This window comes from Ambystoma mexicanum, chromosome 12 (assembly GCF_040938575.1).
Source record: "Ambystoma mexicanum isolate Mex_15411 chromosome 12, UKY_AmexF1_1, whole genome shotgun sequence".
Taxonomy (NCBI): Eukaryota; Metazoa; Chordata; class Amphibia; order Caudata; family Ambystomatidae; genus Ambystoma; species Ambystoma mexicanum.
Genome location: NC_090936.1, coordinates 1058845912 through 1058871403, shown reverse-complemented (window position 1 = coordinate 1058871403; position 25492 = coordinate 1058845912). Strand labels below are relative to the sequence as shown.

Below are 25492 nucleotides of genomic sequence, written 5' to 3'. Positions count from 1 at the left end.
TTATTAGTAGCCGCCTCCTAAACATTTTTGAGCATATCAGAATGTAGGAAGCTATGCGGGGCATTCAATGTGAAGGCTAACACTGCTTGCTATCCACCAGTGCTCTGTCATTTGGTGCGTAGCTTGAAACAGCACAGCACTCAGATGTCAGATGGGATCAAAGGTTTGATTTCAGGAAGTTCATCTGAAAAGGGCAGATTCACAGAGGTGACAATCATAGTGCAGATACACTCCTTGTCAGAGTGTTTGCACCTATGTGCACACCTGACATGGCAGACATACATTCAGGACAGTTTTCAAAATCTTTTACAACAGACTCTGGAGTCGCTGTGTCCTACACAATTCACCATTGATAAAAGTACATTTGTTTTTCATCCAATAATTAACAACTTTGAAGGGTGCCTCTCTAACAGCATTTGGGTTGCAGCATTTAGCTTTCCTACTTTTTACGATCGCAGACAGCTTCCTTTAGGAACATTATTTTCATAATGTGTGTGTATTATTGCGAAATGCCTATCAACGTTACACTTTTTACCCACTGTGACTTGGGCACTGTAGATTAAAGATGCACATTTTCTTTTTATGCTGGAAGAAAAGAAGTTGATTTCCCTCTCTGGATGGAAATGGACATCTTTTGCCTTTGTGTTGAATGGTGCACCCACATCTGCCTCCAAGATTCCAACAACGGTAGTTTGTGTCTTTTTTGGGGCTGCATGTGCAAAAAACAATTTAAGGAGTATTTCAATCAATGTATTTAAATCAGCATATACCATGATTGGCTTTGTCAAAATCGAATTCTCTGCCAGTTTAGCACATCCCCAATTCATGCAAATTGCTCACATTCCAAGTCACAGAATTCAGCCAAGAAAAAGTGAGCCAAACCCTACTTAGCTGACTACCCTTAAATGCTTTAATGTCAAAATAATTGGCAAGATTGAAAAAATGAACATGTGGAAACTGTGATCAATTTATATGCAAAAATCACAGGGCCAAAATAGCATTCAGTTGTATAGCAATGACTTGAAACATGCACAAATCATATAAAAACCCAGGTGGACAATATACAAATCATTACCTAAACATTTTGAGTAAAGAGTATGGTAGTTAGGGGTGACTAATTCATAATGGGTAGCAACCTGATACACATCTACACTTAAGGAAGGAGGCAGTAACACAGGAAACAGCTCACAGGATCACCTCTTCTCCATGCAGGAGTCATGCAGGTCTGGTGCATGACCAATGAGCCATGCCTGGCTTGCACATGCAGCTCCCTCATACATATTGGAATGTTCCATGTGTTCGATAATTACTTGTAAATTGGATGGTGTTTTGCCCAATTGTTAACAAAAACACTGCACATAAATTTCACCATTTCAACCCAGTATTGAAAGGCTGAAAACCCCCTGCCAGAATTTGAACATATTCATAAAGGTTCCTCACATATCTCTGTAGATCTCCCCATTTGTGTCCATGACCAAAGGGGGTGAATCCTTTTCATGGGTCTCCCATCCCATGGCTCTCCTTAGTGGTCTCTCCCTGTATTCACCATCCTGTTTTGTACAGTGCTCTGTTACTTAGTAACTAGGTTTAAGCTATATTAATCCTACACATGTTAAGGAATATACATACAAACCAGTGCTCACTTTCCCCACCTGATTACTTTAATTGTATTCTTGTTTCGTAAAACAAAGTCTGAAACAGAACTCCCAAATCATGTTTTTTGCACATTCGACTTTACATTGCTGTTTAGTTTTCAAAGATGTAGTGGCAAGCATAAGTGTAAAATTGCTGTTAGTGGTTGGATTCCTATATTGGGTCATGCATCAATGTTGACTCCTTCATATCACAGCAAATTCCATCTTAACCTTTAATAGAGTTGGGGTACTACTGCCATAAAACAGAGAACTCAGTATTTTCAATTAAAAATAAATCAGTTTCACCATAAACATCAACACTTAACATTAGATGTACGTTGGGACACGAGTTGTCTTTTTTCTACGCACACACACATCCACACTGAGCAAAAAACGATTATACCTGCAGCTTTATTTTCCCTATTCTGATTGAAAGTCTTCACATACTAGTATGCAAAGTAATGCTAACCAAAAAGAATCCAAAGAAACACAGTGAGACTGAAACGATCCCAGCCCCAGCTTTGTTTCACATGGCATGCAGATTTATGCACCCCTTTGCTTTTTAATCAGTCATCATTTGTACCTCTTGTTGACAATGGCCACAACACACATTTCCTATTTGCTTTTGTTATTGATTTGTAACCTGACACTGTCTGAGCCATTCAAGCCCAGATGCAGACCCTCCTCTCACTGTGCACACAGCTTTTGACTGTTTGCTTTGCAAGAAGTAGAGATCGAAGCAGCAGGGGAAGAGGCCCATGGACTTCAGACACCAAAATAAACAGAGTGATCATTTTGGTTTCTGATGCAAAGAGCTACTGAGAAGCCCCAGGAGAGCTACCAGTAGCTCACGATCTACTGGTTGGAGACCAAGGCTCTATGCATTAGTCTGAGCCTGTCTGGGTGTGTTCTTTCTGCAAGGTTCTGCTCTCCAGGGGCATGGTTTTGGAGTGGCCTCTTTTTCCAATTGATAGATTGTCTCCCTGCATTTTTATTTATTCATTTTTTATTAGTCTTTATCCGATGCTTTAATTTGCTATTTTTTAATTATTATTATTATGGTATTTATTGAGCGCGGACCTAGCTTCGAGAAGCAACGGCGCACGTTACAGAGGTATACAACAATACAGACAAACAGTGCGCTTTACAGAGCTATATATCAGTACAGATGCATAACAGTGTTTTTCAGAGGTAACAACGGAACAGATCTACAGTGGGGCGTAGGATACAGAGTGGCACAGAGGGCACAGATGTACAGGGTGGCAGGGTGTAGAGGGGTGGATATGTTCTCCCTTTTGGATTGTCTATTTCTGGTCTGTAGGATGGTCACGATCTTGACTCTCAGAACATATGTATTTCTGATATTCTCATTTCCTTTCCTGATGGCCTCTGTTAGGGTAGAAATACCCTTTTTTAACCTGAGTGTTCCATTCGTAATTTTGCTTGCTTTTTATGTGTACTTAGCCTGTTTATTCGCAGTTGGGCTTTCTCTAAAGCCTCACTGGGGACTGGAACAATACCTTTATATGAGCTGACCTTGGGTAGCTCATAAGGCTATTAGGGGGATGGCACTCCAAATGGGCCTCCTTTTTATCTTTTCCTCACACAGACAATAAAGAGTGGCAAGCATGTAACTCTCTATCTGACTTTAGAGCATCCAGAGGCACGGAAACTGCTCTTCTGAACACCTGTGAAGACCTGCTCTCAAATCTCGACACTGACACCCCCTCTATCCTCAATCTCCTTGACATCTCCTCTGCCTACAACACGGTTAATCATGACATCCTGATGGCACATCTCAGTGACACCCTGGGAATCACAGATCAGCCTCTGGCGTAGTTAACCTCCTTCCTCTCTGACCACCCATCCCAGGTGGAACTCGGAGCCTTTCACTCGACTATCACTTTCTCAACCTGTGGCATGCACCAGGGATCTAACCTATCCCCCTTTTTCTTCAATGTCTATATGGCTGCTCTGGCACGTGTGATTGCCACTTTCACCTGTAACTTCCAGTGCTACGAGGATGACACAACTATCTTTCAGGCTACCCTCAGCCGTCTCCTCCTCTTCGCTCTTATCTGACTGTCTGCTATTCAGTCTTGGTGTGCTGCAAACGACCTCTGCCTCAATTCCACTGAGACTGAGATTGTTAGCATTGGGACCCCTGCTCCTGCTATCCCACTCTCGCTCTGGCCAGCCTCCCTTAGCCCTGTGCCCACACCAACCCGTGAAGCAAGAAATCTTGGGGTCATCTTTCACTCCACTCTCCTTCTCCTCTCACATTTCAGACCTCTCTAAAGTCTATGGGCTTCACCTCCTCGGAGGTACTCTACCTTTTCTCACTTCCCCCCCAGAGGCTCACCGTCTCCAGAGCCCTGGTTCTCTCCAAGCTGGACTACTGCAACAGCCTCTTCCTCAATCTCCCTTCTTCTGCTCTGCAACTCATCCAGAACAGAACCACTAGACTTCTCCTTGGCCTCAAGGTCAGGGACTGCATCTCTCTGGATCCCCGTGGCTGCAAAGATTACATTCAAGACCCTTTGCATTATCCACAAGGCTTTCTGGGGCCTGGGACCTACCTACCTACCTGCAACGCTGCCTACCTAAATACTTAGCCTTAAATTAAATGCGTTCGACCGTTGAACACATTTAAGGTGGAGCTACTGCCATTGTATTTGTTCTGGGTATTTTACCATAAAGAAATTCAACATCTACCTAATGCCCACGCACATCAATGTGTCTATTTAAGTTGTACCTGAAATAGGGTTCTATCAAACCAATCTTTGTGTATTTTCACCACAACTATTAAGTCCGGATTCAGCGGCTACAGGCAATTCACGGAATATCCGCAGAGCTAGGAGGAGAAAGGCCTTGGGGACGGCTAAGGTCAAAACACTTGTCGGCTAACCAAATTAAGAATAAATCAATTTTTGGAAGACCCATCTGCATGACTTTGAAATAACTGTTTATCATTGCATAGCTTATTAACATTTGAAGGCGGAGCCGATACACCCAAACCCAGTTCAATTCATGCTTAAAGTTTTCAAAGCCCTTTTTGGATGGGGCTTTCATCATTCAAGAAACGTTCTCTCTGCATACACGTTTTCGGCACGGTGAAAAGAAAAATTCTAGTCTGAAAAGAACTTGTGGGCACTTAGAAGGCATAGCATGTGGCTTTGCATGCTAGGTGTCCTTTTTTTCAATGGTCATGCTCTGCATGAAATTATCCAGTGAATGAACTGGCAACATAGGAGTCCCATGGAAGGGGGTGAAGGATTAGGACAAGATCCAGAGTGGTCCGTACGTTCTTATTGCTACACAAGAGCTCTTGCAGTAATGGCTCCGTGGCTAGTCCGCTAGACTGGGTGTAAGAGCACCAGATAGGATTTGGCCCACAACATGAATACCTTGTGCAGCAGAACAGGTGCAGCTTCCACAGCTAGAGCATAGGAGCAAGCTTGGGGTTAGTTAGCCTGTACCTCTGCTATAAACTGTTCATGCCAAGTGTGATCTTGCTACCCACAGGTAGACCCAGGAGGGAGAGATAGCACACACCTCAGCAATAGCATTCCCTGTAGTCCAAACCGGTGATTTCTAAATGTCAAATGTCAATATTTTCTAACTGACATTCTTAGACATTAAACACTGCTGTTGCTTGTCATTTATATTGGTAATGTGAATTAATCCTGCACTACTGTCACCTGTCATGTTAGCATCATTATTCCTATACCCTGTGGCCCTAGATGGATGCTGATTCTGTAGTATTTCTTCTGAATCGTATTGTGAAACTGCACGGTCACTGCCAGACATTCTGATTGTTCTTGATAAAGACAAGAACCTACCAGTAGATCAGTAACACATTGGCAAATGTGTTAATAAATAAACTGATTGCATCTATATATTACATTTTCTATTTTGTAAAACTATGTGTGGAAGTGGTAGTACATTTGTTACAAGTCTGAAATGTGTATGATGAGGGGTAGTGTACTTGGTTTGTCCAGTGAAGCTTCCTTGGGCACGCTTTCTTTAATTGCATTTAGTAAGCTGTGCTGCAACATAATCAGATTGTATTACCATGGGTGAGAGGTTTCATTGACTTAATGAATGCATGTAGAGATGTGTGTAACCTGAAGGTAACCGGTCAGACCCGGCAGGCCTACTCAGCCTTTCACCCTTCTGAGGTCAGTAAAATGAGGGCCCTTGAAATTGACGCTAACATCTATTATGAGTGGCTAGTGACAAGTCAAATTCTAAAGTGTGCTTTGTAAGTCAAATACATCATTATTTCTTATGCTGGAAAAGCTGTGATCATGATCTTCCACACAGAGTTTGAGTTGAAAGTTTGTCACCCCTGACAGGATCCTGACCTGTAACCTATGGGCACAAATATGACCATTTTCTTTTGATTTTTGTTTTGATCATTAATAACCACCTATTTCAAGCACAATTTGTTGTGTGTGGCGCAGAATCATTGGAGGGGCCTCATTCATTCTTAAAATATACTACACACAACCAATTCCTCCTGTTTAGGTCAATTCAAGGTAAGTACATTAGACTTTGACAGACCAGTGTTTCGAAAGAAAGATGTTACTGGGGGTTAATACGCAATCCCTTTTTGACAGTAAGGACAGTTTGGTCTTACTAAAATAAAGCGTACCCGCGGGAAGAAATACACCCGAAGTCAAACACACTTAGCACAAAGAATTAAAACAAGGGAATAGGGAATAAAAATCATAGGCAATACGTTTGTCAAGGCAAATAGAAACCGAGGACACTTTCTAAAAGGTAGATAAAAGTCAATAGGCCTGCGCCAGTGACAAATGGAACAGAAATCCTGTTGTCGAGGATCACACGGTTAGAACAGTTCACGATTCGAGATTGCCACAAGTACTTGGATATTGTCAAAAGGGGAAGCAAAAGTTCAGGATGGCAAGGATGCCAAGGATGCCATGTGTGAGGCCGTTCAGTTGGGTTTGCACTTGGCGGATTGTGTCAGCCGGTCCATGGCGGCGAGCACCGTAGTCCGGCTCCTTAACATGCCCTTTGACGGTGAACACCTTTTTGGCAGCAAGGCTGACGAGAGCCTTGAGAGGTTGCAGACCTCCAAAGCCGCAGCAAAGTCATTGGCCGCTGCAGTTCGCCAACCTCCGCCTTTTCGTCCTAGGGGACAGCAATGGAGGGGAGGTTCCTTTCGCTATTACTCGTCCTTCAGTAAAGCGAGGGGAGCTAGCAGTCAAAGAGGCCATCGTAAGAGTCCCATAGGTGGAAATAAAGTTACTTGAGGTGCCAAGGCCGCTTGGGCAGTTGCCTCTTTGCCCTCGGGCAACGCCGCAGCCGTTACCACTCAGTCATGAGGCCAGGTCCCATGGTTCGCCGGTTGGGGGAAGGCTGGTGCAGCATCTTGTAGAGTGGCAAGCCATTACTTCAGATGTGTGGGTTCTGGAGATCTTATCCCACGGCTACTGTCTTCCTTTTCGGCAGAGGCCTCACGACAATCCACCAGGGAACCTCTCTTTGAAGTGTCCGGATCCGCTCCTTGCGCAGGAAATTCAAGCCCTGCTGGAGAACTGCGCCATAGAACTGGTGCCTGTAGCGGAGAGGAACAAGGGATGGTATTCCCCTTATTTTTTGATATCGAAGAAAGACGGGGGATTGAGACCCATCATGGACTTGCGCGGTTTGAACAAACTCCTCAGGAAGGACAAGTTCAAGATGGTGACTCTTTCTCAGGTCCTCCAGGCCCTTCAACTTCATGACTGGTTGGTGTCTCTCGACCTCAAGGATGCTTACTTCCATGTGCCGATCCATCCCAAGCACAAGAAGTACCTGAGGTTCGCGGTTGGCGACTCGCACTTTCAGTTTCGGGTCCTGCCGTTCGGATTGACCTCCGCCCCGAGGGTTTTCACCAAGCTCATGGTGGTGGTGGCAGCACATCTCAGGAAAGGGGGGATTCACGTCTACCCCTACTTGGACGATTGGTTGATCAGGGGGAGCTCTCCCGAGCAAGTCCTGGATCATCTGTCCATCACCTGCCACTCCCTTCACAGGCTGGGCTTCTCCCTCAATTTAAAGAAGTCCCATTTGACACCAACGCAGCGGCTCCAGTACATCGGAGCAGTGCTCGACACGTCCCTGGGGCATTGTTTTCCTCCTCAGGTGAGGGCTCTTCACATTCAGCAGATGGTGAACAAGTTTCATTTGGCCCAGGATCTCCCAGCGTCCGAGTTCTTGAGACTGCTCGGCCTCATGGCATCCTGCATTCTTCTGGTGCCAGAGGCTCATCTGCGGATGAGATCTTTGCAGTGGGCACTCAAGCTCCAGTGTGGTCTCAGTCCTCCGGCAGGCTGTCAGACCCTGTTCAGGTGCCGCCCTCGGTAGCCCGGGACCTTCTGTGGTGGGCCGTCGAAGGCAATCTGATGGAGGGGGCCCCATTTTGGCTGCCCTGGCCGGAGGTGACGATCGTGACGGACGCATCCCTCACGGGATAGGGAGCTCATGCCAACGAGTTGACAGACAGCGGTCGTTGGTCTCCGTCGGAGTCCAGACTCCATATCAATCTGTTGGAGATGAGGGCCGTCAGGCTAGCCCTGAAGGGTTTTCTGTTGTCTGTGCGTGGAAAGAGTGTCCTGATTCTAACGGACAACACAGTGGCCATGCACTACCTCAACAAAAGGGGGGGGGCAGGGTCACTTCCACTGTGCAGGGAGGCGATGCAGCTCGAGTTCTGGGCCATCCAGAAGGAAGTTTTGATCTCGGCTGTTCATCTGGCCGGATACGACAACGAGACGGCGGACGCTCTGAGCAGGCAGGGCACGATCTCTCACGAGTGGGAGCTGGCTCAGGAGATTCTCCTGGAGATCTTCGCCCTTTGGGGGACCCCTCAAGTGGATCTCTTCGCCTCCAGTGTCAATCGGAAGTGTGAAAGGTTTTGCTCGCGGGAATTTCCTCCAAAAGGAGCCTTAGGAGATGCGTTTGTGGTGGAGCGGTCATTCCCACTGCTGTACGCGTTTCCTCCAGTCCCCGTCATCCCACAAGTGCTGCGTAGGTTACGGAGGTTCGGTTCCCGGATGATCCTCATTACTCCGGCGTGGGCCCGGAGGACGTGGTACCCGGACCTTCTCGACTTGTCCATCTGCCCTCCACGTCGTCTTCCCTACAGAGACGATCTGCTCTCACGGGAGGGGGTCAGGTTCTCCATCCAGAGGTCAGATCCCTCAACGTTCACGCTTGGCTTCTGAAAGGTTGAGGTATAAGGATTGGGACCTCCCTGAAGACGTGATGGAGGTGTTGCTCTCGGCCAGGCGGCCGGCAACAAAGTCTCTGCACCGTTGCCGTTGGAGAAAGTTCTGCGACTGGTGCAGAATTAAGAATGTGGATTTTTTTGATTGTGACATTCCCATGGTTCTGTCTTTTTTGCTTTCTTTGGCCCACAGGGGCTTGCAAGTGGGGACCATTAAAGGATACCTAGCGGCGCTGGCCATATTTAAGCGCTCGTCTGAAGAGTGTTCCTATTTTAAGATTCCTTTAATTTCGCAATTTTTGAAAGGGCTCACTAATATGTTCCCTCCGTCACCTTTTCTGGTGCCAGGTTGGGATTTGAACCTTGTTCTTAAGTTTCTTCTGGGTGCTCCGTTTGAGCCTTTACATTCTTGCCCTTTGAGGCTGTTAACTCTGAAAACTGTGTTTTTGGTTGCGGTTACTTCCGCTTGCAGAGTGAGTCAGTTACAGGCACTTTCAGTTAAGCCACCCTTCACTGTGTTTCATAAGGACAGGGTTGTCCTTAGAGTACGTCCTTCTTTTCTTCTGAAGGTGGTTTCGGAATTTCATTTGAGCCAGAAGGCAGTTCTTCCGGCGTTCTATCCTCCTCCACATCCTGGTAAGGAAGAGGGAGAGGCTCCATAGGCTTGATCCTTGGAGAGCGTTGAGCTTTTATATTTCGCGCATGTCCCGGGTCAGAGTGGACGATCAACTTTTCATTGGTTAGGCTGGAAAGCGTTTGGGACAAGCTGTGAAGAAACAGACTTTGTCTCGGATTATTTTAGCTATCTCTGAGTGTTACCACTTGGCGGGTAAGGACCCTCCGGCTGGCTTGCAGGCCCATTCTACCAGGGGAGTGGCTGCGTCTACTGCCCTGCAGAGGGGAGTTCCTATTCGTCACATCTGTGATGCAGCCACATGGGCTTCAGTACATACCTTTGTATGTCACTACTCCCTCGATTCCATCAGAGGGCAAGATCTGGCCTTTGGCAAGGCAGTTCTCTATTCCACAATTTGATTGGGCATGCTAAATTTGTATTCTAAATTCTTTCCCACCTCCTTGCTTGGTACTGCTTTGGGAGTCTGTCATAGATATGGAATACGTCAGAGGACCCAATCCCCTCGAAGAACAAGTTACTTTCCTACCTGGTAACGTTCTTTCGATGGGATGGTCCGACGACGTATTCCATATCGCTCCCTCCCTGCCTTCCCCGCTGCAGAATTTCTTTTGCGATTGCAGCTTGCGTTCCGCAAGGCCTTGTGTGTCTGACTGGCAGAAAACTGGTGGCACACGTTCTGGGAAAAAACTATAACTGAGGCTATGGGCGTCGTGCATCCTACTTATCACATCGGGTGCCGTCGGAGGAGGTCCTCGGGGACGGCGCATCGACACAGGACGCAGACGCCAAATATTTTCCGAAGCAGCACAGCTGTGGACATTACCTGTCATAGATATGGAATAAGTCGTCGGACCATCCCATCGAAAGAACGTTACCAGGTAAGAAAGTAACTTGTTCATCTCTTACTCATATGAAAATGTCAGCTTTTTATTATTAGTTGGCTGATACTTTTTCTTTTGCAAAATATTTAAGTTTTTATATATACATAACAGTACATGATGACCATTGTAGTGAACAAACGAATGATTGTTAGAAAACCAAAGTAATATGTTTACAGATGTCGCAAGATGTAAACCATCCACTTTTACATTTAACAGACAACTTGCTCGTAAGTGGAATATCCCATGTGATTAGGTACATAAAACACAAAATGAAAGTGCAAATGGAGGAGACGTTGATTGTAGGTCTCCTATGCCCGGCTAAAGTCTGACCTACGTCTGGGTGAGATGTTAGGAGTATGAATGCAGCACTAAATAAAGCCCATGAGGGTTCTGGGTCTGTGTGCTGCTGACGTTTCAGCAGAATAGATGGAAGCCTTCTTCTGGGCCTTAAAAGTCAGGGAACTCTGTGTTAAGAAAAAGGTGGTAGAAAAAATAGGAGAACAGTGTTAAAACAGCAGTAAAAGTGCTGAAGCGGGTCAATGTGATGTATCTAATACATTAGAACATGTCCTATATGGTGAGAAACACTCCACTCACAACTGTACGTGCTGTGAGTCGGAGTAGATGAACACACAGGGTTTCATCGCAAGGCAGAAGGAGAAAATGGGAATTACCAAAGTGGGCATTATTAGTGAAGGCAGCCAGAGTGCGGGTGGAGGGTCCATGGGGAGCAATCGAAGGGCCCCTGGTAGTAGGTGCAAGGTCCAGCTGGATGCAGGGTGTGACGAACCTGGGATGCACAGAAAAAAGGGGGAGGATACGCTGGTCATTGGGTGTCCATAAGGGCAGAACAGAACAGAAAGGCTATATACAAAAACAGTAACCATGGTGGGGGTACTAAATATACCTGAAGGTAACTGGTGTGGTGAGCCCAATGCTGAAGGAGGGCTGGAGCACAGTGAGCCGGAGGTGAAGTCATCAAGGCTGGGTGGCAGGTGTATATTCCGTCTAGTTCGCCCTGGGTAGGAAAAATGGAGATGCAGGGGGAGAGGATTCATAAGTCAGGAGCCTGGTAGCCAGAGAGGACGTAATAGAGGAGTGGATGCCGTCCGGCATTCAATGGTATTTAAGAGGCATACATGCAAAAGTCGAGGGAAACTGGAGCAGGACCGGCGTCTGGTAATGGCGCCTGTGCTGGCTTTGCAAAAATGAGCTGCATATATGCGCTGTCGTACAAAACATCACTGCGCATGGTGTTGGTGTCTATTTGGCGCTGGGTAAGAGAAAAGTGTCTCGCGCCATTGCTGCACGGGCTCAGAAAAGTAGTGGCCCACTGCAGCGGCAACTCCACGGGATCATAAGATATGGCCGTGGGGGCAGGAATGCGTGGGTGGATCCAGGGACCTGCCGTGCAGTGAGGCATTGGAGAGCACGTAAGGTAAGTGAGTCTGGAACGCAGGTGGGCGGGGTAGAAATCATGGCCCGAGGTGAAAGGCCGGAGGAGGCCGACTGAATGAAATGAAATGGGCAGATGCCCATGTGAAATCAAAAGGGCTGCAAAGGAAAAGCATGAAAGTGCTTCCGTTTTAAAGGGCGAGATAGGAGGGATTAAACAACCTCACTAAATAAAGAGTCAGTAAGTGAACGGGATGCTGCAGAACCTGAAAATGGAGGTACCCGATCAGGTACAAAGTAAAGACAAGACAGGCATGCATACAAGACCAATCTATGTAAAGCAGTGTGATCAGTAATTACATCGTGGCAAATGCAGAAGCAAAAGTCGAACACAAGTCAAAAAATTGTATAAATGCACATGCAGGAGTCAGAAGCAAGTTAAGACACGCAGATATGCATGTATTTATAACCGAAAGCCTTATGATTACTGCCCACTATAGTGTACATATACATTGATACTGAAATAGTAGGAGAATTATATCAGTGCAAAATGCAGGAGTCAAAAGAAAGTTAAGAAACACATGAGCATATATCTATGCCAGCCAGCATTATGATTACTTACTCATCTAGTATGCAATTACATCATTGCAATTGCAAAGGTCGGACACAAGTCAAAAATTATATCGATGCACAAGCAGGAGTCGGAAGCAAGTTAAGACACACACACACATGCATGTATCTATAACCAAAAACCTTATGATTGCTGTCCCCTATAGTGTACAGGTGCATTAATACGGAAATAGTAGGAGAATTCTATCAATGCAACATGCAGGAGACGGAAGCAAGTCAAGGAACACATGAATATATATCTGACAATCAGCATTGTGGTTACTAACCCATCTAGTATGCAATTACGTTGGTGCTGGAGTAGTAGGCAGCACAAATGCGGACTCAACAGTAGTCCATGAATGGACCGGTGTTGTGAGATAGGTCTAAGTCACAGTGGCTAACATGTGGCTTAGTCTCATGTTCAAAGAAGGAGACCCAAAACTTGCATCATGTGGTTCTAATACTCAAGGTAATCCTCGGGGAGGTAGTTGTGAGATGGGTCTAAGTCACAGTGGATAACATGAGGCTGAGTCTCATGTTCAAAGAAGGAGACCCACAATTTGCATCATGTGGTTCTAGTGCTCAAGGTAATCCTAGGGGAGGTAGTGTGTGTGTGTGAGTTCCGTCCTAGGTGGAGGGAGCTTGGAGCCAGCAAGAGGTGAAAGATACGTCTGGTTAGTAGAAGGAGGTCCAGGGGGGACTAAGGTGTTAAAGGGCTGGAAGAATTAGGTATTGAACGGTCCTGGTTGGGCCTCATTGAGGCGAGTGGTGGTGGATTTGAGTTTGTGCATCCACCATGCTTCTTTGAAATTCAGGGTGTTGGCAATGTTGGTTTTGTTCTGAACTTTATCCACCACCCACCAGGAGAAGGAATCTGGATCATGATGGTATTCATTGAAATGGTGGACCAGAGGAGCAGTGAGGGTTTTACAACATATCCTGGATCTGTGTTCACTGATACGTTTGTGAATGGGTCTTGAAGTTTGACCTACGTATCGTAGGCCGCAGGGACATTGGATCACATACATTACATTGGTGGATTTACAGTTGGAAAAATGTCTGATTTTCCACTCTTTACCCTCAATAGTAAAGGAATTCAGTTTCTTGGTTTGTCTACACACTGTGCATTGCCCGCACAGGTGATGTCCATTGATCTCTCTCATGTCCCACAGCGTGGAAAGAGCCATGATTTTGTGGGTTTTAGCACTAGTAATTCTTTGAGGTTTTTGGACCTCCTAAGTGCCATGCGTGGTTTGGGTTCAGCTGGAAGGTTGAGTTGAACAAGAGGCCAGGAATTTTTGATGAGGGATTTAAGTTTAGAAGTGGTATGGCAGAAGGTGGTGACACAAGTCAAAATGTTCTCGGGGGTAGCAATGTGAGCTTTAGGTGTCAAAAGGGCCTCTCTTGGTGTGAATCTTGCTTTTTTCTGGGTGTTTTTTATGAGTTTTTTGGGGTATCCTCTGGACTGCAATTTTTGCTGTAGGTCATTAAGAGTGTTTTTGAAAATCATTAATTTGGGTGCAGTTGCGGCGGATCCTCAAAAACTGTCCATATGGGAGGTTATCTCGTAGGCTCTTGGGGTGATGACTGCTGTAATGCAGGACGGTGTTACGGTCCGTGTTTTTTTGTTCATCTTCTGGTTACTCTTATTAATGGTGAATTGAATTTCTGTTGTGCATAGATTCAGCCATTGGAAAAATTGCATAAGGGTGTTGTCTTCCCCTTTCCAAAGGAAGATGATATCGTCAATGTACCGGAACCACAAAGTAACGGAATCCAGGTACGGATTGGTCATGTTGAGGACATGTGTCAGTTCAAATTCGGACATAAAGTTGATGGCCATGCTGGGGGCAAATACTGCACCCATGGCTGTCCAACAAGTGTGTAGATAGAAGGTGTTGTTGTACTCAAAGAAGTTGTTGGTAAGTGCTATTTCAAGTAGTTCGATGATGAAATTGATGGGCACCCGTTTCTGTGTCATGTGCTGTGTCAAATGATGTTTTATACATTCCAATGCTTGTTGTTGCAGAATTGAAGTATATAGACTCTTGATATCTAGAGATACCAGGAAATCTTCTGATGGATTGAATGGCTGGTTTTCCAATCTGGTAATTGTATCCATAGTGTCTCTCAAGTAAGTAGGAGTACGCTGGCTCAGGGGTTTGAGGAAATAGTCAATACATTTTCCAATGGGTTCAAGAATTGACCCACATCCCGATACGATGGGTCTACCAGGGGGTGTGTGGCTATTCTTGTGGATTTTAGGAAGGGCATAAAGGACAAGAGTCCTTCCTTCAGATGTGTTGAGAAAGGCCTCTTCCTTGTCAGTGATCCAGTTGCGTTCCAGTGCATAACCTGTAATTTCTTGAATCTTGTTTTTTATTTCTGTTGTGGGGTCCTTTTTCAGTTTTTTGTAGTTGCCTTTCTCGTTGAGGAGGGACATCACCATGGCATTGTACTGGGTGTTACTTTGTACTACGATGCCACCTCCCTTGTCGGCTGGTTTGATCACCAGTGTTTTGTTGGCGCTTAGGGTTGTGAGGGCTTTTCTTTCCCCTGAGGTCAGGTTCTGCCTGTGTTGGTCCGTCGTAGACTGTAATTTCCCAATCTCTTGCCGGATGTATTTCTCAAAGGAGAGGATAGAAGCAGGTGTTTCACAATCTCTGGGGAGAAAGACAGATTTGGGTCTCAGGCCGGTATCCTCTGGTCCAGTCAGAATATCTTTATCAAGAAAAAAGACCTTTCTCCTGATGGTCCAAAAAAAGTCGGTGAGTTTGAGATCCAGCTTAAACCAATCGGTGTGATTGGTGGGAACAAATGATAATCCTTTAGCTAATAATGATATTTCATCTTTGGTCAACAGAGTGCCAGAAAGGTTAAAGATGGGGGTCATTGTTAGCGCCTCCGGTTGCTCCTGCGGCGTCTGTTCTGGTGGCCCCATTGGCGGAAGTTGTAGAAGGGAAATTGTGGAAGATGGGGTGGGTCCCAGTACCCTCCTCTGGGGCCCCCCTGTCCTAAAAAAGGCATGTTGGGAGGTTGCTTGAATGGTTGGTTCTGGCCGAAGTTTGCTTGACGCCCTCTGGCCTGTGGTTGATCGCCAGTTGAAGAGTCTGAGCTGGAAGTATCGGAGAAAGATACACCCCTGCGTCTACTTCTTGAGGCCCCACCTTGTTTGGCCATACGCTCTTTGTCCTTGATATCTTTGTAATCTGCAGCGAGGTAAGGATAGGTATGCTCTATCTTGAAATTCTTAATATCTTTAGCAAGTTTTTTGTGCTTTTTTTCAAGGATTGAGGACATGAAGGTGTCTCTAAGTTTCTCACGTGCGTTGGTTAGGGTTTCATTGGTGAGAAATTCAGTTTCTTCCGTCTTGAGATCTTTAAGGATGTGAGCATGTATCCTCTGTGCAGTAGTGATTGTGAGGGCCATAAGGTCTCGGCTGCATTTTGTTGCTATTTTGCTAAATCCCTGGTGATATTCTTAAACATCCAGAAATAATGCCGGTTCGTTCCGTATTATGAGACCAAGGGGGATCATGTTAACGCAAAGGTATTCTCTTAGGAAATGTCCATGCACCTCGGTTCTAAAACAACGTTTCTTTAGGTTCAAAAGATCTTCTCCTGTTGCTGTCGATGCTAGGTGCTGTTGGGCCCCCTCCATGTTAAACATGGATGGGCCGTGTATGATGTCATTAATTTCTTTTTCTGAGAAGCTAAATGTTTGCTCCATGATGAAAGAATTGGAGTGGATGTAAAGCTCTGGGTAAACGAAGGCTCAAGGGAAGAAGACTCCGGACTGGATCAAGGGAAGAAGAGGCTCTTCCCTTGGCTCTTCCACCAGGCTCAAGGGAAGAGGACTCTGGACTGGATCTTCTCTGCCGTTGAAGGGTAGATAGCTCATGGCTGCAGCAGGGCTTCACCGGGATTCGGGAGTTGAAGCAACCGTCTTCTTCTCTGCTTCGCTTTGGTTCTTGCAGTTCCTGTGGCGACTCTGACTTCCAACCCAAGAGTCCTGCCTTTTATGCCAAAATTCCCCATTCACACAGCCTGGCTGTCAATCACACAGCAGGTGGGGTTGTCTGGCCCGGACAACCACCTCAGCCAATCGACACAAAGTGTGACCTGGGTCCCCAAGGAGACCATGTGCAGGGGGTTACTAAACCCCTCCTTCACATTCAGCCCACCTAGACACCCAGACGCCAAAGGAGGGCTACTTGGCAGAAGCCCGCAAAAGGACGGCGAACAAAGAAGGCAAACTTGGTTTGGCGCGAAAAGTAAAACACAAGAAGGACTTTAACAAAACGAAATGGCGACTAAACCCGACCTGAGCCAAAATAAAATGTATTTGGTCAAGCGGGTTTATGTTCAAGGCTAATACAATAGCCTAAAACAGTACCACGTTCATATACTATAATCGCTGTAGAAAAGGTAGGGTAGAGACCACTGCCACCAGCCAAGTCTTAATGTTAAGGGAGCGAAACAAGGCTCCAAGAGGCACAGACAAAAAGGGGTAGGATTTAACCCTTTCCAATACTCCATGTAAGATGGGGTGTACTGGGTCTGTAGTTTAAAGAGACTACATAAAGTAATGGCAACTTTACATGTTTCTGGGGGACATTAGTCAGCCCCAGAAAAATTGAGTCATGTGGAAGTCTCGAAGACAACCCGGTGTCACTGCACTGAAGGTGCTGTGTAACACACACAAAAAGTGGGGCTCATGGAGTGGTGTGGCTCCAGGGCCCAAGATCACACAAAAAGTAGAAATACACATGGCAAAACACATGTAAGAGTGGGAAAAAGGGCTCACACTCTTACCAGGTGGAAAAAAATAAACCCCAGAAATCCAGCAAAGCTGCTGAGGGACTTACTAATTGAGGGAAATTAGCCATAAATGAGAATTCTCCCTAACACAGATGATACCACTACGGCAGTGCCTGGCAAGTGCCTTTCCCATGCCAAACTGTTGGCATTTCCAGTGCTTGTTTGTTTGATAAGTGGCATCAGTTGCTTTGCAAAAAAAGGTAGCAGGCGCCCCTCTCTCGAAAGAACAAGGCATGATAACCTGTTCAGTGGTTATTAACCACATTGAGAGTTCGCAGCCATTGCTTTTTGCTCACTGTACCTTCACAGATGGGAAATATCCATTTGCATATCAGTCTTTGTCCCGCCCACAAGGGCAGTCCAGCACCGAAATGCTATGGCAATTCCTCTCTGAACAAGAGTACCATCAGCAACCCCATACACGTGTTTCAGCCTTGTTGGGCATCATCAGTGAGGTGAAGCTGAGCCTCTCTAAGCACAGTGAGCAGGGAGTCCACGTCTGGTTGCCCCCAGGTAACCTAGGGTGACCAACCCCAAGTTCCTTTCATAAATACAAAAAAAGGTAGCAGGCGCCCCTCTCTCGAAAGAACAAGGCATGATAACCTGTTCAGTGGTTATTAACCACATTGAGAGTTCGCGGCCATTGCTTTTTGCTCAGTGTACCTTCACAGATGGGAAATATCCATTTGCATATCAGTCTTTGTCCCGCCCACAAGTGCAGTACAGCACCGAAATGCTATGGCAATTCCTCTCTGAACAAAAGTAATAACCACTGAACAGGTTATCATGTCTGTTCTTGCGAGAGAGGGGCGCCCGCTACCTTTGTAAAACTATTTGTTAAGGAACCTGGGATTGGTAACCCTAGGTCTCCTGGGGGCAACCAGACGTGGTCTCCCTCTCACTGTGCTTAGAGAGGCATCAGCTTCACCTCACTGATGATCCCCAACAAGGGTGAAACACGTGTATGGGGTTGCTGGTGGTACTCTCGTTCAGATTGGAATTGCCATTGTATTTCGGTGCTGGACTGCCCCTGGGCAGGACAAAGACTGATATGCAAATGGATATTTCCCATCTGTGAAAGGCACAGTGAGTAAAAGCAGTGGCTGCGAACTCTCAAGTGGTTAATAACCACTGAACAGGTTATCATGTCTGTTCTTGCGAGAGAGGGGCGCCCGCTACCTTTGTAAAACTATCAGTTGCTTTGCAGTTCATTTTTTTGCCATCATTAAAGGACAACTATACCTTTTGTATTACTAAAGTTATGTGCCAAAATAGAAATTGAAATCACTGCAATCCTGAAGCTATTATCTGAATAAACTGTGCTGAAAACCTTAAATTAGCTCTTATCTAGAGGCACAATGAAATCTGGACCCCTGAGGGCTTGAGCGATCTTTAGCGCTGATGTCAAAGATACCATATCCTAGTGGGAAACGGTTTTGCTCACCTAATACATGCTACAGTAGCATCAAAATGGATTGAGGTGTGTGGTGGAGTCCAACACGCCCCCTCTGCTCAATGGCAGTGTTTTTCTCATTCTGTGTCCGACATCCATGCTTCTGAGTGCTTTCAACTCCAGCTTTCCTGGCCTAACAGGCTATCGGACAACAATGTTTTGCACACTTCATGCACACAATGCACCCCACTGGTAATGGGGGTCAGCAGCTACATTCTTTTTACACAGACAGTTAAACAGTGAAGCCACAAGAAGAGGACTTCCTCTGCGGCTTTACTCAAAGGCCATACTGCTCACGGTGACTAGCGATCTTGAATAGCAGGGAAGAAGATCAACAAGGCAACTAGATTGCAGGGTAGACTATTCCTTCCAGGCTTCTTCCAGCCTGCTTCCCACAACAGGATCTGAAGATTTAGTGAACATCCTCTGTAGATATGTCTGGACCTTATACATACTTCCTACCTAACAAGTAGTAACACACATGACAGAATAAATAAAGTTATACAGGTCAAAGAAGACTTGTTGCCACTAGCATGCTACCCCTTCACTGCCCTAAACCACCCCTCGTTAGTCTCTGGGCCTTGTGGGGAGATCCCTACCATGCAGGTAATGGGTGACTTACCTCATTCTTAGTTGCACCCCATGGTCAACTCCCTCTAGCTGCGGTTTGCAGACACTGTCTTCTCTGACCTGCCCCAACCTTTATTCTGGCTCACAGACGCATGCAGTCAAAAGTCTGTGTGCTGTCAGGCTGCATTAATCTCTGAATCCAATAGGGCTGGAGAGTACTGGACTAGGCTCGTCAGCTTTGCTGCCATTGCTGCAGAGTAACCAGTGAAGACAGATAGTAGTACCTCGGTGGAGGTGGGAAGATAGTGAGTAGAAAGTGTCTGTGAGGAACCAGGAATGACATCCAGACACAAAGGACTCATGGTGATTGGCATACACTTTTATTTAAAGAATAAAATGGGTTGGAAAAATGCCTCACTATCCCTAATCTAGGAGGCATTTCCCTACCTCAACCAAAACTAAGGGTCCGTCTTGTGTCAAGATGTCCAAAGCAAACATTTTTTGTGTCCGAGATCCTAGCCTAGCCCTCTTAATCTAAAAAGTAACTCTATGGTGCTAAGGATATTGTCTTTGGTTCTCAAAGTGCACAAATGTTCAAGTTTAACAGAAAAAGTATACAGCCAACTAAAAGGTTTGAACAGGATAATGTTCACAATTCTAGGGAATTACTCCCTTCCCCAGTTCTTCTTTGCCAAAACAAAAATTCGAAAGAATAACCAGTTCTTTTTCCACTTCTGGGGAAACTATTCCCTCACCCAGGTTCTTTCCGCACTTTTTGCAATTTACAATCCAAAAGTCATGGATCTTCCTTGGGATTCTCCTTTCAACGTACCATATTTGATGTATATGTATTTGACATATATGAATGCGGGTTTCAGACTCAGAGTACCTGATATGCTCTCCTCTCAGGTTCCCTTTCACTGTTAATGTAACTCACAATCCTAAGGGCATGAGTCTTCCTTGGGATTCTCTTTTGTAGTTCACTCGGCACACTTGGTTTCACTTGGTATATTTTCCTTCCAGGACTTTGTTACAATTTCAAAATGCACACTCCCCCCAGTTTGGGTTGGCTATAGGAGGAATTATTCTTTTCTCCTAGTTCACTTCTAATTTACTCACCTAGTTCACTAGCCTTCCAAAATTTCTCTCTTCTTATTCATTCTTTTTCAGCCATCTCTTTATCTTTCCACAGCAGAGCCAGTGTCCTTCTTACAACAAAGTTCATATTTGGCTTTTCTTCGCCTTCTAACAAGCGGGTCCTTGACCCTCATTCGTCACTGTTCGTTCCTTCAATCTCGCCACGGCATTCACCCCTATGCGCTATGGGTCCCCACTCACTCTCTATAGGCTCACTGTGCGGCGCGGATTGCCTTGCGTCTCTCCCTCATTCTGCTCCGTTGTCCGGCTCAGCGGGGATGCAGTGAATCGGCTGGCTTCTGCGCCACCCTCTGCTTTTGGATGCTTTGTCTGTCTGCGGGCATACAACACAGCATGATCGTTGGCTCGCTCACCATGCTCTATCCCGGTGAGAGCCTTCGTGCTGCGCTGCCCGGTTTACCTGCCTCTGGGATTCTGACCGGTGTCAGAATACAGGAAGCCCCTGACATTGCTCCTTGTAGAGGACGAGTGAAGGCGAGTTATGGAGCCCGCGACTTTCAACGAGGCAGAGAACGACAATACAAAACGCTGGAGGCTCGGCATGTGCAGATGCGAGGAAAGCATTATGAGGAGTAAAGAAGGCACAAGGTATACAGTGGTGGCGTAACCACGAGTGCAGTGTGGTGTGCAGGACGTTCGAACGACACTGAGATCACCATTGTGGGAAGCCATGATAGCTTCTGAAAGTCCGTGCCAGTGTACCACAGGGAACCAACGAGAAACCAAGAACGGGAAGCCATTGATCGAGAAAAACAAGAAAGTGTACCTGAGCGAAAGCAGCGCCCCGCCACATTCCCCTGAATATACAGAGGTATCGTGGGAAACGGGAGATTCGGGAGGCTGCCGGTAGACCATTATCATTCTAAAGAAACTCGTCCCAGTTCTGCGGACAAGAAAGTAAAAATAAGATTGTGTAATTGGAATTGAAAAAAGCAGAGAAAACAAGTATCAAATAACCTGGTTGGGGAACAGGGTTATTAATAGAAAAGAGACATTCACCCTACTCCTGAGGACGAGATATTAAAATGGAAACCAGTTAACAAGAGAAGTAGAAAGATTATACAAAAGGGATTTACCCAACCCAGGTGGGGAACAAACAGAGGCTGGAAACAAATAGGAAGGGAAGATACCCTATGCCTTCAGAGTGGAAGACTGGAGAAAGTCTGACATAGAACCACATAAGGAGAGACCGGAAATGCAACTGTCAAATGAACAGGATAAAAGAGGAGAGAATCTAATACAGAGAATTTTTTACAAGGAAAGTCTAAAAAAGGGTAGAGATCAGCCCAACTCAGGAAAGCCTGAATTTAAAGACTCTGAAGATTCTACAAGGGATGACAAGAGTGTGAGGAACCACACCTTGTGTACAGGACCACAGAAAGCATGAAATCCAAGAGTGTTTTTGAAGAACTACAAGAGAAGACCAGCTGAATATAAGGCACGCTCCTGGCCTATTTAATTTAGTTAGATCTAGTGGTGGGGTCATATAGAGTTCGTTTGGATGGAGGATATATTTACTTTGGACTTCCTGACAACTGACAAGCACCTTTTATTTCCTTTATATATAGGTAGGATATTTGTGTAGCAAAAGGGAAAGTTAGACCTTTTATTTATAATTTCACTAAAGAACTTTCAATGATGTCCTTAGTGTGTCTGACTCCTCCTTCTGACCCGCCACAGAGCTCTCCGCAAAAAGGTGTAACAAGTGTTGTGAAAAGAGACTGTTAAGAGAACCAAATCCGCAAAGAAACACTCTAGTACCAAGAACCCAGGAGAGATTATATCATAATTGGCATAAAGTCATGGAAAAGCTAGGGAACATTAACCCTCAATAATAGAAGAGATATACAACTAAGGACATGAGAGTGAGAAAGTATTCCAAGGAAAATTGTCGTAAAGCTACAACTAACGAGAGTACAAATCAGGAAAGATAACTTAAAGAAGCATAAATTGAGTATCAAAACCACATGATCTAAGATATAGACTTGTGAAAAAAAAAGCTGCTGGAAGGAGGCAAGTAGAGAGACGACCAAGAGAAGAGACATTCTTTTGGCCCATTTAGAGTTATTTGTGTTAGTGGTAGGTTCAGATAGTTAGGTTTGGGACTGAGGACAGTTACTTTTGGACATCCTGATGACATAAGAGCACCTTTAGTTCATTTAGAATGGCAGACTGGTGGTCCCTTCAACAATCTGGAAAGATTGTCCGTCTACTTATAATTTCATTAAAGAAAGGTAACATGTCTTTAATGTGTCCGACAACTTCTTCCGACTTGCCACACTAGCTTTTCTTTTTCTCGCCATACCACATGAAGCAACTATGCTTTTTAAAAAAAAGAAGAGAGCTTAGCAAGAGACGATAAAGCCTAATTCAAGGCAAATCGCTTGTTTTATGTTAATTAAACTAGACCAAAAGCATGACTCCTACTGAGTGATGTCAATATCTATATATTTCTTTTTTTTATAGAAGTTTCCAAGGTCTGAGAACCATGTGGTGGCATGTTATGTTATACAGATTTAGACTACACTCTGTTCCCATTTGCATGGTCTCTAGTCGCTCTTGGACCAATCTCTGTGGGGTCAGTGAAAGGCGTCCAAATGTTCTGCCCAAACTGACCTTTTCAGTCACAGCACAATGGGCTTGTTAATAGACTTTCTTAAACCTGAGGCTATAACAAGGCCAAGGTTGTGGGAAACGTGACCAAATAATCTACAGCATGTCGTGTGAAAGATTACAACCAAGCATGATGATACATAGTCATTCAGGAGGGGTTTCATTGACTAAGTTTCAGTAAAGAAAATGGAATGCTTGCCAAGATGAGTTCTAGGGGCGTTTGTTTTTAGTGATTAATTCATGCATTCTTCTAGGTTGGACTGGGACATTTATGATTAGATCATTAGGAGTAATGATTAGATTCTACCTGTAGATGCTTATGTTAACAGGACCAGCCATTTTTAACAGAGGATGCTACAACACATGTCCAAATTTGATAAGAAAAGGAGACCACTTACGCCTTTGTTTATTCTCACATTTGGTGTCATTAGTTTGTAAATTCATATGTAGCACATTCTTTTAGTCACTTGCACTCTATTTACATTGTCCATCCATAACCAAGATGCCATACAGTAGCCTTTTGGAAACGATTGTGTAGGCCGTTACAAGTAGCATGGCTTCCAATCTTTCCCATTGCCAAAGTAATTTGTTAGTGGTCCTCTAAGCAGGGTTGAGGCACTCGTGTGTGTCCTCCAGTTTGAATTTAAAGCATAAATGTAGTGAACCTGTTGTACTGCAACAATTCGGGATGGGTGAGGAAGTGAATCAATATACTGCCAGCCGCTGCAGAAATAGCCCCAAAGCTCACATACTGATTTGCATCCTTGCTTTCTTTTGACCTCTGCACATCATTTGGGAGGAGTAACCTTCTGTTACCAAGAACATATGACTTTGAATTTGGGGTGCCATTTGGTATGAGAGCAGTGACTGCAGTGTCCAAAGCTACACATTGGGCCTCATTACGACCCTGCCGGTCCGGAAAGAACGGTGGTGGTAAAATCGTCACCACCGTTCTTTCCGGACCGGCTGATTGAGAGTCCTGCAGGCGGGAGCTGTCACTCCCGCCAGGTCTGACCTGGCGGGTTTAACACCAACCGCCTGCAGCCGGAAATGGAAACACTGGCTCCGTCATAGACGGAACCAGTGTTTCCATTGTCCCCATACCCATGGAGTCCTATGGGACTCCATGGGAATGGGGACTTACACATTTCCGCCTCTGGAATTCCCGGGTCACCAGGGTCGTAATGCCCCGGTAATTCCGGGAATCACGGAGGCGGAATGGTACTACGAGTCCGGCAGTAACCTGCTGGGTTTTCCGGCTTGGTTACCGCCGGACTCGTAATGAGGCCCATTGTTTACAGGTCAATGTGGGTGGGGTGGAGAAGAGGGCATAGTAGCATAATAAGGAAGAAATAAATTGGCTCATTGAACCCTTAAATGATAAATGTTGCTGTATGCCAAATTCGTGTCATGGTTATGTAATTTGTTTTGACTGCTCAGTCCTTTGTTTCTGTGTCCTAATTTTGATTGATCATTTTATTCTTTACATTTACTCAAATCCTTTTCCAGACTGTTCCAGAGAAGTCCAGGAAGGTGTTTAGAATATTCCATCAGTGGCAGGCGATGTGTTCTTCATGAAAGTCTACGGATCGCCTTGGATGGGAATACTGGGCTAGTGGATGGAGAGTATCCCTCCACTCGTCCCACGGACCACTCTCTGTAAATAAAATCTTTGTTCCCTCTGCCTGGTGTACATGCAACAATTGCTCCCTCTGTCGTTGAGTGGATTTTATCAACTGTCTAACTTTTCAGGATGTTTCTAAAGGGCAGATTGTATTACTGGACTCTGGTCTGAGAAGCTCTAACCAGGAACATGTTGTGCATGTGTGATCCATTAATAGAAACACATAGAAATGAACAAGGTTGTTGAGGGTGCTCGGTGTGTATCAGTACCAGCTCTTATAGGAGGATGCCAAGTGCACTAATGGTGCAAGATGGAAAGTTCGTCCGCACATGGAGCAAATATTGCCCCCTTGCAGGCAAAATGTCACTTTACCTATCGCTGCTGGCATCCTGACACAAATTATGGTGTGGGTGGAGGGACACAAAGAGATGGGTCTTGCGTCCGTTTACTGTTGCTCTTTGTTAACCTTTTTAAAATAAATATTATTTTGCAACTAAGTATTCTAATTATTTACTCTTTTTGGAATTGTGGATTCCATCTATTTCTCCCTGCAATTCCTGTTTGTTTTTATATATGTTTGTGTGTCTAAATAGCCTTTCCAAGCTGCCTTTTCTCGGTGGTTTGGTTCAGAATAACATGCTTGTACTTATGCTGACCTCGCCTTCTCTAATACTTTTCTAATATCAAGTGGGAAAATTGACAAAAGAAAAATTCTGTTTACAGAATGGCATGTACTAGGTTGCTTCACTCCGCCCATTAACATGCCCATGGCTGCTGTACCAATGGTGCAGTAAATCTTGGCTCCTATGAACTGGACTAGATGGTTGGAAATCAGAAATCTTTTTCTAGTGAGATTGT

General features: G+C 45.3%; 1 protein-coding gene across 1 annotated transcript in view; it reads left to right on the top strand.

The window, feature by feature from the left end:
- Window positions 1–25131, top strand: part of ZC3HC1 (zinc finger C3HC-type containing 1) — a 443283-nt gene extending 418152 nt beyond the window's left edge. Inside the window, exon 10 of the mRNA XM_069629598.1 lies at window positions 24520–25131. Coding sequence (XP_069485699.1) covers window positions 24520–24588 — 69 coding nt within the window. The 3' untranslated portion in view covers window positions 24589–25131. The remainder of the gene's footprint in view (window positions 1–24519) is intronic.
- The last annotated feature ends 361 nt before the right edge of the window (window positions 25132–25492 follow it).